This window comes from Astatotilapia calliptera, chromosome 23, assembly GCF_900246225.1.
Source record: "Astatotilapia calliptera chromosome 23, fAstCal1.2, whole genome shotgun sequence".
Lineage (NCBI taxonomy): Eukaryota > Metazoa > Chordata > Actinopteri > Cichliformes > Cichlidae > Astatotilapia > Astatotilapia calliptera.
This window is the reverse complement of record NC_039323.1, coordinates 8,439,765-8,457,659: the sequence shown is the minus strand read 5'-3', so window position 1 is coordinate 8,457,659 and position 17,895 is coordinate 8,439,765. Positions and strand designations below refer to the sequence as shown.

The 17,895-nt window shown below is 41.6% G+C and overlaps 1 protein-coding gene across 17 annotated transcripts in view; it reads right to left on the bottom strand.

The window, feature by feature from the left end:
- fryl (furry homolog, like) overlaps positions 1 to 17,895 on the bottom strand; it is a 74,954-nt gene that overhangs the window by 8,562 nt on the left and 48,497 nt on the right. For 8 of the 17 annotated variants that reach the window (XM_026158880.1, XM_026158881.1, XM_026158866.1 and 5 more), the window contains 25 exons: positions 17,386 to 17,654; positions 17,059 to 17,199; positions 16,802 to 16,970; positions 16,615 to 16,699; positions 16,027 to 16,139; positions 15,785 to 15,935; positions 15,596 to 15,699; positions 15,257 to 15,439; positions 14,549 to 14,750; positions 14,082 to 14,203; positions 13,814 to 14,001; positions 12,755 to 12,849; positions 12,033 to 12,637; positions 11,570 to 11,838; positions 11,349 to 11,489; positions 10,312 to 10,512; positions 10,058 to 10,219; positions 9,532 to 9,642; positions 9,211 to 9,387; positions 8,859 to 8,867; positions 8,328 to 8,528; positions 5,655 to 5,855; positions 3,433 to 3,839; positions 471 to 678; positions 168 to 317 (listed from right to left, as the gene is read on the bottom strand). In XM_026158880.1, coding sequence (XP_026014665.1) covers positions 168 to 317; positions 471 to 678; positions 3,433 to 3,839; positions 5,655 to 5,855; positions 8,328 to 8,528; positions 8,859 to 8,867; positions 9,211 to 9,387; positions 9,532 to 9,642; positions 10,058 to 10,219; positions 10,312 to 10,512; positions 11,349 to 11,489; positions 11,570 to 11,838; positions 12,033 to 12,637; positions 12,755 to 12,849; positions 13,814 to 14,001; positions 14,082 to 14,203; positions 14,549 to 14,750; positions 15,257 to 15,439; positions 15,596 to 15,699; positions 15,785 to 15,935; positions 16,027 to 16,139; positions 16,615 to 16,699; positions 16,802 to 16,970; positions 17,059 to 17,199; positions 17,386 to 17,654 — 4,664 coding nt within the window. Of the gene's footprint in view, positions 1 to 167; positions 318 to 470; positions 679 to 3,432; positions 3,840 to 5,654; positions 5,856 to 7,760; positions 7,767 to 8,327; positions 8,535 to 8,858; positions 8,868 to 9,207; positions 9,388 to 9,531; positions 9,643 to 10,057; positions 10,220 to 10,311; positions 10,513 to 11,348; positions 11,490 to 11,569; positions 11,839 to 12,032; positions 12,638 to 12,754; positions 12,850 to 13,813; positions 14,002 to 14,081; positions 14,204 to 14,548; positions 14,751 to 15,256; positions 15,440 to 15,595; positions 15,700 to 15,784; positions 15,936 to 16,026; positions 16,140 to 16,614; positions 16,700 to 16,801; positions 16,971 to 17,058; positions 17,200 to 17,385; positions 17,655 to 17,895 lie in introns of all 17 variants that reach the window. The other 9 variants (XM_026158874.1, XM_026158883.1, XM_026158882.1 and 6 more) reach the window with 6 other exon arrangements.

The following is a 17,895-nucleotide window of genomic DNA, read 5'->3' as shown; positions in this document are numbered from 1 at the left end:
TAACACAAACTACACAAAAATATCTACACCAGGACACACACACACTCAGCACGACATAAACCATTTATATAAAATAATCCAGCCGTGTAACTGCTACAGCATTACTGGAGTCTCGCTTTATCAGATGCATCAGAATGATTACAGACAAGCATGCGGGCCAGCCTCACCGTCTCTGCATCCAGCAACACAGTGGGACACTGCGAGCGAGACGTCATGACTTCCAAGGAGCTAAGGAACTGATTACCCATTCGTTGGAGCCTTTCCCCGAGAAAGCGAACAGATGCATGTGTAATGGAGCCAAACTTTCTCTGAATACTCTGGAAAAACACACACACAAAAAAGAAAACAAAGTAAGATCATTCGGAAATAAGCTTACTTGTACACAAGATGAAACAGATAAGGAGCAGTCCTATCAGTCAAAACTGCAAGAACATAAAAAAAAAACCCCCAAAAATGTGGTACACATTTACCTGAAAGAGTCGGGAAAACACGTGGAAAGTATAAACAGCCGAGGACCCATCTGTGTCTGACAACATCTGGTTGACATGGCAACGCCAAGCATCCTCGTCATTGTCATAGGCAACTGGCTGGAATGCAGCCAGGATGGCAGAGAGGAAGGGCGAAGGGGGCGGAGAGGCCTGAATCTCTGGGAAGCCATCTGCGTCACCTTCATCTTGGCTAAAACACACACGGGGGCCAATAAGCAGTCAGACATGTTATACCACCCCCCCCCCCTTTCACTGAAGGACAAAAGTAAACATACACACGCGCATGTCGTCACTCGCAGCAAGTAAACAACCTCACATTGCTGCATCTCTGCCTCCCTCACTGAAAATTCTGCTGCAGTGCAACGAGAGCTAAAATCTGCTGCAGTGCTCTCACAATAACAGCGATTAGCATTTTAGCATTACACAGACGTGTCTGTTTCTCTCTCGCTCTCTCACACACACAGACGCACACAGATACTCACAGGCCTGTGGGACCAAACAGCCTGAAGAAGCAGACAGAATATAAGTATCTAAAGCCTGCGCTGCCGAGCGCTGCAACGGACACGGTCTCTGTCCTCATCCTAACTACCGCTTCTCTTTCCCGTACTCTCTCCCCTCGTCTGCAGCTCCACTGTTAGCAGCACTAGCGCACTGCACTCATCCCACACAGGACTGCAGAGAGGTCTATACAAGCTAGGCATTTACACATACTGACTCACACACACACACGCACGCACACACACAGTACTGCAAGCAGAGCCAGCTCCCAACCCACTGAGGTAAAACGTTGCCGAGTTGTTTCATTTTACTCTCTCCCACTCACATAAATCCTCATGCACAGACACCTACACTAACTGGTTAGTGTCCTGCTGTTTTCAGTCACTCTAAGCTACTCACACAATTGCTTTCCATGCATGCGTGTCTCTGTTAATTGAAAGAACTTCAGTACAGTTACACATGGAGGCGAGTGAGTCTCTATTTTCTAGTTTGTTCAGCAGTGCTTCTTAATATTGCTTTAGAGCAGTTTAAAGCCCTGACTTTACAACTGTCCTCCAATCAGATTTGGCCCACCTTGAAGTGTTAGGAATGAACTGAAGCCTGCCAACACACGCATAGTTCTGATAGGCCACGCCAAGAAAGAAATTAGCTATCACACCATCTAAATCATGTCAAAGAAGTTAGATTAGTCATGCACTGTAGATTAGTCCATATCTTCTTCAGCCACACCTAAACTAGTCTACAATTAAAATGAAAGGTCAGCTGTTTTACTTTAATACATTTTTAAATGGGAGCTGTCTGACACAGTCTTCTTAAATGGACAGTTCCATTACTTATTAGTAAAAGGTCATTTGTAAAAACCATCTAAAAATTAAAGATTTTTAGACTGTGTGAAATTAAAATAAAACCAACTGTACAATGACTTGATGAGCTATCAGTCAGTTGCTCAGCAAATTGGTATAAATTCCACCATTTATTCAAACACAAAAGGAAATTAAAACTGCATGTCTTTGCATGTCTAAATGTCTCTTATCGATCAATATTTGCTTTTTGGGTTTCAGGTAAAAGGTGATTTACATGATACTGGCAAAACTGGCACAAAAGCCATCCAGCATTTTCTCAGATCTTCTCAAATTCTTTAATACAGTGGTATGAATTAGAGATGGCACGATACCACTTTTTAATGTCCGATACAATATCATTAATTTGGATATCTGCCGATACCGATATGAATCCGATATAGCTTATTTTGTAATCAATAAAACTGGTTTTTATGAATATCTTGCTGCATTTTGTATAAGTTCATACTCAAGTTTTAAAAAACAAGAGACTGAAGCTATGCTGTTATACCTGTATGCAAAAAATACACTCCACCCAAAACATTTTATAGTTTAGCAACACTGATCAATCTAATAAATTTAAACCTATACCATCCTCCCTATTCTGGTATTTTAAAGAGTACTTACCTACCTAACTAAGAGGGTTGCCAACTCCCAGCAAAAATATTAAGGGAACCACCCCCCCGCCCTTAATCGATGTAATCAACTTTAATTTAATTCAAGTGTAAAACAAATGCACAGAAATCAATTATTTTTCTATAATAATTAAACAGAACTGCAGACTGAAAAATATTTCTTTGTGCCCCCCTTTCCCAGTTAATGCCCTACCTGGCCCGCGATAAAACTTTGCTAGACCCGCCCCTGCACAGTTACCAGCCGTAAGCTACATAGAAAAGGATCCTGGTGTTATTTGTCTCTCAGAAACAGTTCATAACTTCCCTTCAACTCATTCATGTCACCTAAAAGTTAAACCCGTTTCTCCATCACCTTTTCAGCTCTGATGATTCAGTAAGGACGTCTCCTGGTTTCATATACATGTGTCCCTCTCACTACATATCCAAATGGATATCATGACCAGCAGCTTTTACAGCTGTGGCTCGGAGAGGGAGGGGGAGTGAGAACGTGTTGGAATGAGAGAAGTAGATGCAACTGCGCAGCAAAGACAGAATAACTCCAGCTTTGTGCCTATTTTTTTTTAAATTCTAGCTGAAGTAAGGGACAAATCGCTTCCTTTTCACCTTAATATGGAACTCCGATGGCCAGTCCAGCTGTGGCTCAATATATCAGTTGTTAAGCTTAACGTGGAAATACTATGCAAACATTCAGAGATGAACTTAAGACTCTTGCTTTACTTCTCTCGGAGGTCTGTCTCGCAGACAACAGCCGCTCTATCACGTGACACACACTGCTCCGATGCGCCGAGCTGGGTTACGCCAAGTAGCGCGTTTTGTGAGGTGATTTTGTGATACTTTGGATCAGATTACATTTTTTATTTCTCTCCGATATCCGATCCGGTAATTTACGTCAGTATCGGACCGATACCAATACGTAATATGGGCTCGGTCCATCTCTAGTATGAATACAAAGAAAGACTCTGAAACACCTACCTGGACATCCCAGAGAAGTCCGCCTCTTCCTCCTCACAGCGCTCATCCAGCTCTTTCAGCGCCTGTGTCACATCTTCTTCCCACACAGACCCACAGGTGCTGTCTGGATCTGGATCTGCATCCTGCTTCGTCTCTGATGCCAGACAAAGAGGCAGCACCGTTTGGGACTCGTCCTCACAAAGGAGCCCTGGTGGTGTGTCTATGGCCGGCGGGGGAGGGGGGGCTGGATCCAAGTCCTCCTGAGGGTCTTGAGTCTCCTGGTGATCCTGAGCATCCTGAGGGTCCCGTGAGTCTGGGAGGTCACACATCTCTTGGGGGTCAGAGGGCAAAGGAGGGGCGCTGCAAAACCCTGTGTCCTCGCTCACGCTGCTGCTCAGCTCGTCAGCCGCCGTCATGCTTATAGCATCCTGTAACATCAAAGCAGAAGGGGGGCTCAGCATGGCAGGTCCTTTCACATTACAAAACATCCATTAAAATAATATTTTTATTTCAACAGTGGCCGCCAACACTGATACATAAAACACAGATTCACAGTTGAGCCTCTCGTAAAACTTGAATTAAGACCACTGTAGCCTATTCTCAAAGCTCACAGCTTTAATTACACAAGTGGGACTTTTAACTTTGTACCTTTTGCACTATCCAGTTTCTCTGAAATTGCTCTAGATGTCATGTCATAAGCTAATGTCTATTTAAAAAAAAAAAAAAAAGATCACCCAGTATTTATCACAAAAATGCCACTGAAAATTTGACGTCACTGCTAACAGAACAGCAACGTCGCCTGTCAGGGAGTGACAGGCCCACAAATGAATTAAATTAATCGGTGGTGACTCATAACATCTACATGACAACTGATTTATAGACAACTGCATAACTACAGAAACAACTAATGGACTGAATTAGCAACCTAACAAATGAACCAAGTCATTGTAATAAATTGTAGGCAGACATCAAGCCAGGCCATAATTTATAGAAAACATTAGTATTACAAGCATCTAACTGACTCATATGTAAAAGGAGGACATGCCGATACATAGTTGGTAGACGCGCTAATAGGAGAGAGCGATATGTTCCTATGTGCTGATATGCTGAAGATGGCACAGGGGTATTCTAATTAAGAGGTCTTTGCTTTTTTTCCTTTTTGTTTTTCCTTTCTTTATTATTCAAAGTCCAGTGCATTAGGGATACTGTGCATGGCAGACAGCCAGTACATCACAGAGACAGCAGCTATATTACAGAAAGCTTTTAGAAGTGGTCATGGCCGTCCCGGAGGGAATGAGCAAGACTATTGATGGTTTTATCTAGAGCTCATTACACTAAGAGCTGGGGCTGTGACGGGGGAGATGTCCTTGGGATGATATTGAGACCACTTGCTTGGTTGTGTTCCTAAAAGTTACAGAGGTCACTGAGGGATAGATAGGGGAACCTGATAGAGAACTGTTTTGCACTATACACACCAATGAATTTAGTGGTTATTCATATTATACGGATATAAAGCTGAAATATGTTAAACTTCAAAATGCCATGTACATGCAAATGCAAATCAGAACAAAATGATATACTTACCATTGTTAGTGGAAGTGATAAATGTCAGTAGCAGTAAATACAGAAGGCAAGCTATGGCATGTTAATATCATAGCAAATTTCATTGGCTAGCTTTTGAGTTAACTGCACTTGTAAAACTAAGACACCACTTATAAAGGACTCATACTCACACATGCATCTGCCGAGGATTAAGGAGCTGGTGTCTCTTTCACAAGTTTTTAAATGGAGGATTTAGTTGGAAGGGTCAGTTGCTGTGTTATTGTAGGTGAGGTGAGCAGTAACAGCTGACCTGAGGTGAGCTTTAATTTTTTAACCATTCCCAAAATCATACAATCAAGCCCCACTACTATTAAGGCTGCAAGAGCTACACAGTTAAGACTTCAGCAACCATGCAGAGCAAAGTAACAAAGAAAGAGCAAGAAGCAGCAGAAGCAGCAAACACAAACATGCACACACACGCGCATATATAGATCTTAACCCGACAGCAGCCAGACAGTCCCTCAGAACCAGCACTTTTACTCCATCCTGTCCAAAACCCCCTAAAGGTAGCTGATCGTTTGTCTAAATGACAGATAGGCCAACAAATACAGCAAAAGCAGATACGAAATGAACGAAAAGAAAAAGGCAGGCTAAAAAGCACCCGAGCACCACAGTTTATTGTTGCTCCTGATTCATCGCACCTCAGGCAGCTGACTGCTGGTGCTGTCTGAGTGGGTCATCTCCAACATGGGACTATCCAGTCGAGGGAGGGAAGGTGCAGAGGGCAGAGTGGGCAGGACAGTTGCCTCCTCCGTCATGGCACTGCTGGAGGACTCTTGGGACTGCTGCAAAGAATCCACATGGTTGGATGCAGTGTCATCCGTAGCAGAATCACTGTTGAGCTGGAAAAGAGAAACATGAACTGTTTGGCTTTTTTGCTGAGGGATGTATGAACACAATAGAGTATGATGTAAACCTTTATTACAAGTGTACTAATGCCTTAAGCCCTACTATTTCAAAACCTGAAGTGGACAACGGTTACTTAGGAAGGTCATTCAAAGAGGTACCTCAATAATAACATAATGGTCTTGAGAAGTTGCCTAAAGAGTTTGAAAAGAAGACGACTGGACTTGTTTAATCATGAGGTATTGTGGAGATACAGAAATTCTTTTATTGCTGCCATATAATCTGCATCATTATAATTGCATTAATAACATTCTTTACAGCATTATTTCATCTAATAATATTTCTCACAGTATTGATATTGCATTAAAGTTGTTTATTGAAGATGTTCATTTGAGGATCCTTCCATTATGTTCACTTTTATTACAGGTACGGCCAGAAGTATTTCATACACATTGCATAGTATTTGTGCTCATTAAGAGTTGTTGCTTAGTCTACAGACGGTCTTAAGCTTTGTGAAGCGCGACGTCTTCACAATCTATTGTGTTAAAGACTAGAGCATAGAAGGATAACTGCAATACATGCTTACAATACACATATAATCTAGAAATGTGCCAGGCCTGAGGCCTTAATTCATTTAGCTTCTAACTGCATTTTAGTCTACTTGGTAACAGATGACCGGAGTCAATAACCAGCCCTCGGAGAACCTGAAGGCTTGAAGTTATTACCTTGTTTGGAAGCTGTTATAGAAATGAGAAGTTCTATGTCTGTTTATAGCCATCTAAGATGTACCATTTACTGTAACTAACGGCTTTAACCTATTTTTGCCTAGGAGGGGCGGGTACCTCACTGCTTTAAAAGTGTTCACAATATGTATTTTTGTCAGAAGACATATGCGGATTTTTTCTCTCCTGTGTGTTAATAAACTCATCGTTTGACTGCACTCTTCTGGGCCTCCGTGGTTTGTGTCACTGCTCTACATTGATTGATTCCGCAACAGTATAAATACATGGAAAGAGGCCGTTTTAGGCTATAAGATTCTGTGTGTACTCAGTGAAAAATATTATTGTTACAAAACAAAAAATAATGGTCTTCAGCTTTGGAATAAAACAGTTTGAAAAACCTGTCTCACAAAAAAATAATAAAAGACAATAATAACAGGCAATTTTCTATAGGATTTTTCCCCATATGATTTCCACCAATTGATTATTGATTTCCCCCCCAAAAACCAATCACTTTGCAGTGGGATAACCATATTTACAAAATATAAAGTGACTTTAACATTTATTTTTCAAATACTGATCCTACCAATTACTCATACATTAGTCTACCCATTTAATCACTGAATTATTTAATCAGAGGTCCAGAATTAGTGCTGATTACAAGTTCTCGCTTTGGCACAACTGGTTTCTGTATGTATGTTAATTTACGTACGTAGTGTAAGCAGTAAAGTAATACTGCAAACTTAAATTAAGTCACTGCATGTGCTGAGATATCCCCAAATATCTTTATGAAATGCAGTAAAACAATCTCATTTGAGTATTTTCATAATAAACGAAATTAGATCATCAACATAAAGCAATAACATTTTAATCTTAGTAAAGCAGACACGCCTACAGATTAACTTTTGACAACTTACAACAACATCACCCCCGTTTCTTTATCAAGCAGAGCATGTTTAGTCATTTTAGTCATTACTGCATCTTCAAAAAAAAAATTGGCTTCAGGCATCAGATCATGCTAGTATCAATAACATCAATGAATTTTATGAGCAGGTTAGCTCATTCAAAATTCTAGGGAAATAACACAGAAATACTGCATGCTCATTTTTCTAGTGTGTAATATTGTATGACTACAAAGTCTCGGGGCAAATGTCCACTAAAGCCAAAAGCTCATTCTCTCACCGTGCACTACCAAGACCAAGAAGAGCAGAAGAAGAGAGAAAGAAAACATCTGTATTAGACTGAGGACCTACATCCGATAATTATTAGCGTAATTAGCAGATGTAGATAAAGGCCTTGCTGGGAAAGCCAAAGAAAACAAAGAAGAGTTAAAGAAAGGCAGCCAAACTGTTAAACAATGCAAAAGAAACATGCTGGGTTTAAATATTTGATTCATTTTATATGTAAAGATTTTTATTCAGAAAAATTTCTAATAAGTTTACAAAAAGTGTCCTACACTGCACTTACCAATCGTAGATTTAAAGGTCTAGGAAACAATGAAAGCATTGGTCTTAAAGCTAGAGGGAGTGGGCTGAGATTTAAAAAGGGATTCTACCACCAGCGAAGAAGCAAGCGTGTAGCTCCTGTCCGCACTGGAAGGAGGTCCAGCATAGTATGCGCGCGCGCACACGCACACACACACACACACACACACACACACACACACACACGCGCACACCATGCCAGCGGGCTGTGTGGGGAGCATGGTGGCTGGGTTGGGTGGGGGACCCTGATTAGAGTGAGACTTACAAGGCCAGAGCGGGTGAGAATCTGGCTAGCGCTCAATACCTCCTCCTCAGACGATTCGTCTGTGTCCTCGTGGTTGGTGAGGTTGAGGCTTGGCGTGCTGCCCGTGTATTGGCACTCCTGCAGAGACGGCGTGTCCCCTTTGTCCATGCTCTCCAGGGAGCGACGCCGCACACCCCAGTTGAAGTTGTCCATGCTCTCCCCCTGCAGGACAACCAAGTAAACGGCAATGAGAAATGTGGGAAAAATGATATTATCTGGGTTAGATATTACAAAACAAGCAAACAAAGAACAACACAAATGCAAAATACACAACTTAAAAAAATAAGACACTCATGTGATTGAGCGGACGACGTAATTTTGTCCATGGGATGGTAAATGATGCAATGATCTACAACTATAAAGGGTTCACAACAACAGGAGCGATGATTTGAAATCAAAAGGTGGTACTGCACTTTACTGGATGACAAAGGGAGACACCAGGGCACTGAAAAGAACAACATATCTCAGTAGCTTTCTTGGCTTCAGACTTACCTGCAGCTCCTTGTGGCAAGAGAAGAGAAGGAATATGTATGTTAGTAGACTTAAGAAGGACATAAAAGTTTTCTACTACAGTAGTAGGACAAGTAAGGCAATTTTAACAAACAAGACATTAATGTTAATCTGTCAAACATCTACTACAGTATGGTCAACAGAAATGATGAAGAGTGACTGAACAGAGCACAGAAGTTCAAGTTCCCTACACTACATACAACTAGAAAACCTTTAACCTTTCTGAGCAGTCCCTTTCCACCTATAAGTTCCTTTAAATTACCACCTTTTTATTATGAGAAACGTATCATTTTCCCCCTCATACAGGTGGGGCCATTTGAATGTGCTTTCTCACCTCAGCATCCTCCAGCTCCACATCTAAGAAGTCAAAGTCCTTAAAGACTCCAAACTGCTGCTCACTGCCTGTATCCTCTCCCTGCAACTCCTCCTCTCTGACAGCCTCCTCCACTGTGGGGATAAGACTGGTCTGCTGGTCTGCAGAGTCCAGGTCCTCATTGGATGAGAATACCACCTGCACGGAATGTCAGAAAATTAAATACAATTTTTATCAATCCATCATCATCATCTCAGAAGTCCAAATTAATCCAATTCTAACACCACCACAAAGACAGCCTCGAAGCAGAAGCATTGCTCATGTCAGTGATTTTACAGAGACCTTATCTGAAGCTTTAGAGTAGGAGAGGAGTCTTACAGATGGATTTTTTGGGATGCCCGATTCTGGACCACATAGAGATAGGACATTCATCAGCCTCTCTCTGGTTCTTCTCTGTAATAAGAAGACATGCAAGATGAGAAAATGACAAGCTGACCAGGTCAAAATTCTTTTAGATGGTCTTTTAACAAAAACAGAACTCACATCTACAGGCAACGCAATGAGAGTGAAATATGTTAATGATAGCAACAGACTGATCAGACTCACATGTGTTTGGCTTTTGTTTGCTTACAAAATACTATTACAACTGCTTAAAATTAGCCAGTATGCATGTAGTAAAAGTAATTATTTTTATGGCTGTGTGTGTAAAATAAATTGTCATGATTTAATTATTTTGTTGAGCTTCTTTTCTAGACACGTTAAGCTCGTTAAAGACAGATCATAGCTCAGGTCCGGTGTTGCGTCACTTTGAGTAGAGGCTGCTTCAAAACTCAAGGTTTGGATGATTTGTGTCAGTCTGAGAAGGTACCTGAGAGAGTTGTGGCCTCTTCCAGCTTACTTGGACCAGCCCATTGGAATTAGATCCAGATGATGTAGAGGAGGTACTTCTTGTGACAGCAATCACCTGTGGCTTTCCATTCCTGCCTGCTGCAGTACGCTGATCCCCATATTTATGCCCGATTATTGGTGTCTATAGAGTCAAATAATGCAGATTAGAGATAAAAATCAAAAGGTAAATCAATATGGTGAACATAGTAAACTTAAGGAAAGTAGGACACCAACCTCTGAGATGTCAAAGTGGAAGTCCAGAGTCTTCCCAGGCAGCTCTTTGGAAGAGTTGTTGAATATGCGCGTGAAGGCAATTTCTGGTGAGCTGCAGGACTCAGAACTGTAGGAGCGTTGCACATCTTCTGGAACAACAAGGCTGGCTGAACGGGATACAACCAACTTCAAAATGTTTTGGGCCTCTTTCCAATGTGGGCTCTGTAAAAAAAACAAAAAACAATGCAGAAATATAACGAAGCCACTGTGAGGAAGCAAGCTGTGTAGGTGTTTCTGAGGAATTTATGAATGTGAAAGGGCATTTCGGGTCCCAACCAGCTACTATTCATATGGCTTATAGTCATATTGGTAGAATGAGAAAGGAGGCTTAACACAAAAAGCTTGCAGTTCACATCAGTGCACATATGCTAAAAATCTCAATATGCACAAATACAATGTTTCTTTTTGTGGAATGCACAAAAGAAAACACTGACAGTAAGCTAGGATGGCCAGAAGTAGCTTAAGGCAGCCCTGGGTCAAATCTGGAAAAAAACAGGCTTCATAAATAGGTGTAATATAGCATCAAAATACCTCTTTACAGTGACCCTGAAACACACGTTATTCTTTCTTAGTCCCAACTGTGCTGCTATTTATAGAGCAGGACACCCCAGTATTTATTCACGTCAGACTAAATGTGAAAATATGCTGTTCTGAGTATGAAACACACACACACACTCACTCACACACACACCCTCTTACTAAACATAAGGCACACTGCATATGGATGGCTGGTGCTTTGGTGATTTTCTTGCCAACCACACGGGAGACCCTGGCTGATCCAGCAATAAAACTCTCATTCAGGCATATGTTGTCTGATAAAAAGCAAATCCCACAAAATAAATGCTTCTTGTTGCAAGACCTCAAACTAGCAGTAGACATAATCACACACTTTACAATTAGCAGCAAGAGAAATTCAATGAGACCTCCATAATGCATTCCTCTTTTGACCCAAACCCTAAAGTCGGTCTGTCAGGCTGTCGAGTGACGTCAAGGCTCACCTGAACATATTTGCCAATGATCTTCATGATCTCAAGGTTGAACTGTTTGACAGGAGCTGCTGACAGGTCAATATGACTCAGCAAGCTATAGATGATCTGTAACAAGGACTGCTGCATGCTGGGAAGACCCTTCTCTAGCAGCTGATGGAGACAGAAATGGATACATTTGTTATTTGTCCATCTGTGACCAACATAAGAAGTGTGACCTTTTTCTCATATACCTCAGCCAAGTAAGTGACCAGATTCAAAGTTTTCTCTGCAAAGGCATCATGGAGGTAACGACAGACCACGTTGATCCAGTTGGTGTAGTCGCGGGAGTAGCTGTGTGTGCTGTAAAGGCTCATCATATGGGCCAGGTTAGACAGTGTGGCCGACTTCTCATCCGCACACACTTTGGCGATCTTATCGGCTGTCTCCTTACAGAAAGGAGTGGGGTTGTCAAAGTGCTGGATGAGATGCGGCAGGAGGCACAGGATGTTCAGAGGAAAACCTGCAGGCATGAAGTAAAAGTCTAACCTTAAAAATGTAAATCAATACGAATAAATAGAACTGGGCTAGGATGAGTTTTCTTAGGTCAATATGGGTTTATGAACAAGTCACAGTTCTAACTAAAGACAGTCTCTTTTATTCATTTCAGATTTTAAAAACTAAATGATTTAAAACTGTAAAAAAGTCATTAGTTACCTGCTACTTGTGAAGGGTCTACCAGTGTTTGTCTGGAGACACTGATGAGCTTACTGAGCAGGTGGATGGTTAGCTCCTGAGTAGCAGCAGAAGTGAAGCCCTTCAGGAAGAGTTGCAGCAGACCAGGGAAGTTGTACCACTTCAGCTTGTTTTGGACAGTCTCCAGACGTTCTCGGCTGTCCGCACGATCCAGGGGCAGCTGGCTCAGCAGCTTGTTGAGCAGTCGCAGAGCCAGCAAGTACTCAAACTCGTAGTCTGACTCGAGCAATGACACGGCGATCCAGAATACCGTGGCCATCAGATTTGAAGGGTCCACAGGTGGCATAGAGTCCCCACCTGGACTTCCTGGACCTCCTCTGCTTAGTGATGATAAGCTCCGTGTGCGAGCCAGGTTTGCATAGCTGCCACCAAGTCGGTCAGCAATGTCCAGGGTGTTACTCCGACGCCTGTCAGCTTTTCGTTCACCCATCATCAGGCTGGCTCGAAGAGAGTTGCTGCGAGTGTGGACATAATGTAACAGACCACTACTGTTCATATTCAGCTGGCCTGTGCTTTTCCTGTTGGCAGCAAACTTGGCCCCCAACAAGTGGTCGTGGGTGGAGGTTCTGTGGAAAGAAATGGCAGAATTTTGTACACAGCTATTGCGAAATGTCTCAGGATGTTAGTTAAAGTAAGAAGAATTCAAACATTAAAATAATAACGCTACCAATGAGAGGACTTACTGTGCTAAGGCAGTGAGGAGATCATAGTTTTTCACTGTGTCTGCTAGTGTGTCAATGCCAGACTCCAGCGTCAGGAGAAGCTCAATGACAAAGCCCTGAGGAGAAAAAGTAGGAGAGGTCAGCTCGTCAGAAAGAATTCACAGATAACAGCGAGTTAACACATAGCATCTATGTTTTTCTACAGAAACAACTCACAGGCCTGTTTTCCAGTTTGATGCAACACGTTTACTATATATTTTTGGCACATGATGTGCTTGACGATACAAAGAGTGGCCCTGGGAAAGTAAACTAAACCTAAACCATTGGGAAAATAATTTGATCACATTATGTTACTGCAGTCACCCCTCATCAAATGTAAAAGCATAACAAGATAAGAAGGTCGCTTCTTCATCAATAGTATTCATGCTTTCTTTAAACCTTTGTCTGTCCTCAAACATTAACTAAAAATGATATACTGATAGTAACTTTCTGTGCAGATGCTGTTAAACAAGAACTGGTTAACTATTTCTGTAGGAACAGGCTTTGCACACCTCTCATAAACACATAAAAGACAGAAAATTAACCTATTTTTCTTTTTGAGGTATGGATCTCCCCACACATATGAGTGACTTAAATGCTGTTCTCACACTCAGTGCAGCTACTTTCATTGATTATAGTGGAAGTGCAATGCTGCAGCACAGATTCTGCAAATGCGCCATGTGTGAGGAATTCAGTGCAGCCACAGGGTAAAGGACACTGGTCTATGCATAGCCGCTGTATCACTGTTATACATTAAGTGTCAAAATCATGATGCTAAATGTGTGAATTTTACTGGCAAAGTGGCTTTAAAACCAAACAAAATGAAACCACACGCAATTTAAACAATGAACATTTGACGTTTTGCCATGTCCTATTAAAAACCTCATTCTATGCAATATTTTGCTGTAACACAAGCAGGAATGTTTTTAATAACTGAATGATCATGTGGTCAAATTAAATATAACCTTTAAAATGTTGTTTCATGTTATGCATTTTGACATTGCAGGTAAAAGACCAGACTTTTGCTAAAAATGTTCTGACCTGAGCTTCCTCTCCAGGGTCTCCTACAGTCTCAACCAACCGAGACAAAATGTCAGACAGTGTGGCAGGAGTCAGAGGTTGTTTGAGTGCCCTGAAAATCTGGAAAGAGCGACCGGCATAGTGGCGAGAAGAACAAGATAGAGCTGACCTTAAAGCTACTTCACTCAGCAATGAGTCCAATTGGAAACCTGAAAGGATACACAAGCACAAACAGGTAAATATGACAAAAGCACCTAATAAATATCAAGTGGCTGTGAACCCTACAGACCTGTCTGGGAATGCTTGAAGACTGTCACCACATGTCTGACAAAAGCACTCAGCTGTTCAGCGCTCTTAATGTTGGAGTTCTTAGGTGACACATCCTCGTGATTCCAGAGCGGACCGCGTTTTCTACAATATACAAATAAACACGCATGAACAAATGACCTGAAACACTATCAAAACCTTTAGTGTTATCACACCAAGCAAAGAAACTAACTCCAAAAATCAAACCCATGCAAATCAAAGTACCCCAGTCCTTTTAGACACTGCTGGAAGCATGAAAGCAAATCATTGTACACAATGAGTAACATCTAACAATGTGTTCATAGAAATGCCTACTAAACATGTGAGGTTATATATATTTTTCTAAATGCTAAAAAAGACAGTTTTTGCCAGCAGCAGGTAGTGACACGCATAAATGTCATACATTTCTGGGAAAGTGTTCTTTCTTTTTTTTTTAAAGTCTCTTCTCACCTTGAAGTTATGAACTCAATCAGAGCTTTGGCCTTCTCGTCATGTTCAACAGTGACATCTACTTCACTTAGAAGCGTGGGGGAGAGGTGGGACACAGCACTGGCCCCTGCACCAAGGCTTATACTGGACGACGTCGAGCTCGAGCTGAGGCCAGAGTCTGTCATCGGTGATGGCTGACAATCTGGCAAAAGCTCCTGTATTCCTATAGGAACAAATTGCAAACACATTGTCAGTTTTTCTGCTAGCATTTTACCAGCCAGGTGGCTAGCTTGGGCTAAACACAATTAAAGGTACAGTTGCTAATAATATAAGCAGACCATAAGTTGGTGTCCAAAAGTGAAGGTAGGCTAAATGATTTCTGTATAAAAATATGATTCACTGCTCTCCTTTTTGTATAGACACACATTACTTTATCTTAATTTCTGAATTAGAAAATAATAGGGTCTTTTTCAGGGAACCTTTTTCTATGGAACAATGATATTGTGTAAATCTGTCTATATGTGGGCAGGAGGTTGCTGCCACCCAGTGGTCAAGTTTGGCACTACACGTATATGTGTCCTGTTCCCTGTCCTGTTGTTTTCCCCTCATTTCAAAATAACTAAAAAGCAATTCCACAGCTGATAGCGAATCCGCACATGTTCCACTATAAAACAGCGATTCTCATTATTATTGCTCTCTTCCAGTTCTTGTTTCTGTAGCAGAACTAACCTGTGAGGTTGAACTCTTGAGCTACAGGCTTTACAGTCAGGACCCTTGGATCATTGTAGTCTCTGTTGCGTAAAAGCACCATAGCAACAGACTGAACACTGCTATTTGCACCCTGAACTATGAGCAAGTGAAGCAGCAGGCGTTTGCAGTGCTCATAGACCTCTGGGTGCTGGTGATCTAAACCTGAGAAAGACACAAAAGATAAAGACATTTGACATCATTCAACTGGAATTTATAGACCTAGTAAAGGGTTTTTTATGCAAAAATCCAAATATGCCTAAAACATTTTGCCTTAATGTATACAAACATATAAAACAGCACAAAAAGAAAGCAATTTACCTAAGAAAACTGCGTGTAGCAGGAGTTGTAGGTAGGCACTCCATTCTACTTTGACCCCATGGTCAACAATGAGGTCTGTGAGTAGGATGACTGCAATGTTACATCTGAAAAACAGAAAAAGTGTACTGGATTATAAAAAGAACTCAACACTGCAATGCTTTGTGAGACAAAAAGTGGACTTTGGTATACCTGTGGAGAGGTACAGCAGGTGTGTTTGTCTCTGGCAAATAGTCCACAAGAGGGGACCAGCAGCCTCCTGTTGGTGGGAAGGGAAGAGGCTCTGGCTGATTGTGATCCATCACTTTTAATCGCCAGTTAGCATAAAGCGGCATGGAGTCACCTGGAAAATAGAGAAGATTAGCAGGCATGGTAGTGGGTGGTATAAAAAAAATGTAGTGGTGAGTATGGAGAAGAAAAGATTTCCTGCTCACTCTTCTCATCTTCATAGGAGCCTCCAGAGCTGCTGCTGTAACGAGATTCCAGACGGTGGTGGTGGCGGTTCAGGTTGCTATTCAGACCACTGTAGATATCCAGGTGTGTGCAACTGTATAACAAACATGCATGTTTAGAAGGACAATGCCACTTTTCCTTCACTAAAACGTTTAATTCATCAAGCCACAGATTGAATACAAAAGAAGGATGCAGCCTGAGGGCCTATATAATAAAACCATTGAAAGTCCTTTAAACCTGTATTTATTTAGGGCGTATAATCAAGTGGCAAAAAGACTCTACAGGAGTCTGAGAAAACGATCTAACTGCTCAGTTCATGATCCCAGTAAAACATTTACTATGGTTGTATGTTTTAGTTTTAGTTAATACAGCATTTTAGTTATTTAGTGGAGTATCTTTGTCCACCATTATAAAAATTGGTTAATTTTTGTTTAAAGCCCTGAATGGATGTACATGTGCTTTTTCGTGTCTTCAGCATAAAATATGACTGAACTGACATAGACATTTGTGTTTTTCCTATACTTATACCATCTAATAATAACAGAGCATTGCAGTTCTCTATTTTGTACCTGTCATCCATGTTTGAGTCTTTCATCTTGCTGTCATGATGAGCATCATTTCCTGGCACCATGGTATTGCTGCTGGAGGTTGTTCCTGAGAAAGCAGACATTAAACATTTGTCTCCTGGCACCAGAAACATAGCATATGACCTCTTGGCCTAAGCTGTGAACTTGGGCATTTATAATGCTCATTAACCTGAGGTGACTGAAGGAATCTTGTAACTGGAGCTGATGCGATAATAAGGGGGGTTGTCCATGTGAGTGACAGCTGAGCTGACAGGATCAGTCAACTCAAGCTCACACATCAACTCCTCCAGCAGCTGCATAGTCTTATCTCTGCCCAAGAAAACCACCACTCGTTTCACCTGAGGACACGCATAACATGAGGCGAAAGGTCATGAAGATTAAGTATCAGACACAAGGAAATGGCACATTGAGTGTGCTGCAACTTACATAGGGCAAGAGGCTGGGGTCACTGCTGACTCCAGACATACTGATGAGGAAGTGAAGAATGATTTTGAGGTTCTTTGGCCAACTATCTGCTAGTGTAGTCCAGACATTCTCGATCTCTGACAACGCAAACTCATCACCATACTGTTAAAAAAAATATAATAGTTTAATGATAAATGAACTTGCCCAACCAGCTTTTTAAGATGTAGATGTGTAGATCAGAATCAGAATCAGAAAGGGTTTTTATTGCCAAATGTTGAGCAGGTTTACAACATTATGAAATTGCTGCGGTACTTAGTGCAAACATAGATGGTATGTTAGCTGTGTCACCTTAGCGGTCATGAACATGAGGTTGTTTAGCACCATGGTTGTAGCACGAGGGGATCCCCAGCCCTCTCCACGGAGCCAGCGACGGCTATTGACCATCATAATTTCTCGGTCTTTCACATCCTCATCATCCTCGCCACTGCAGCAGTCCTCTGGTCGTCGTGGAGTTGGTTTGAAGTCAACAAGCTCCACATTATTCATCCAAGGTAGGAGGTAGTGCAACATTACTTGACGACCACCAGGATGTGCTGTCTGGATACGCTGACTCACCTCTGCAGTGTGGATAGTACAAACAAAGACATTAACACAGGGGTGTCAAACTCCTTACAGTCACGAGCCACATATGGCTCAATTAAAAGCTGAAGTGGGGGTAAAAGTATAATTTTCAGTGGGAAAAAGATAACTTTTTAAGTGTCATAGGCAGTTACCAGAGTGGCTAGGATGCCATTTGAATGAACTTAGCTATAATACTAAATATAATACAAATGAAAAAAGGACCTTGAATGGAAATAT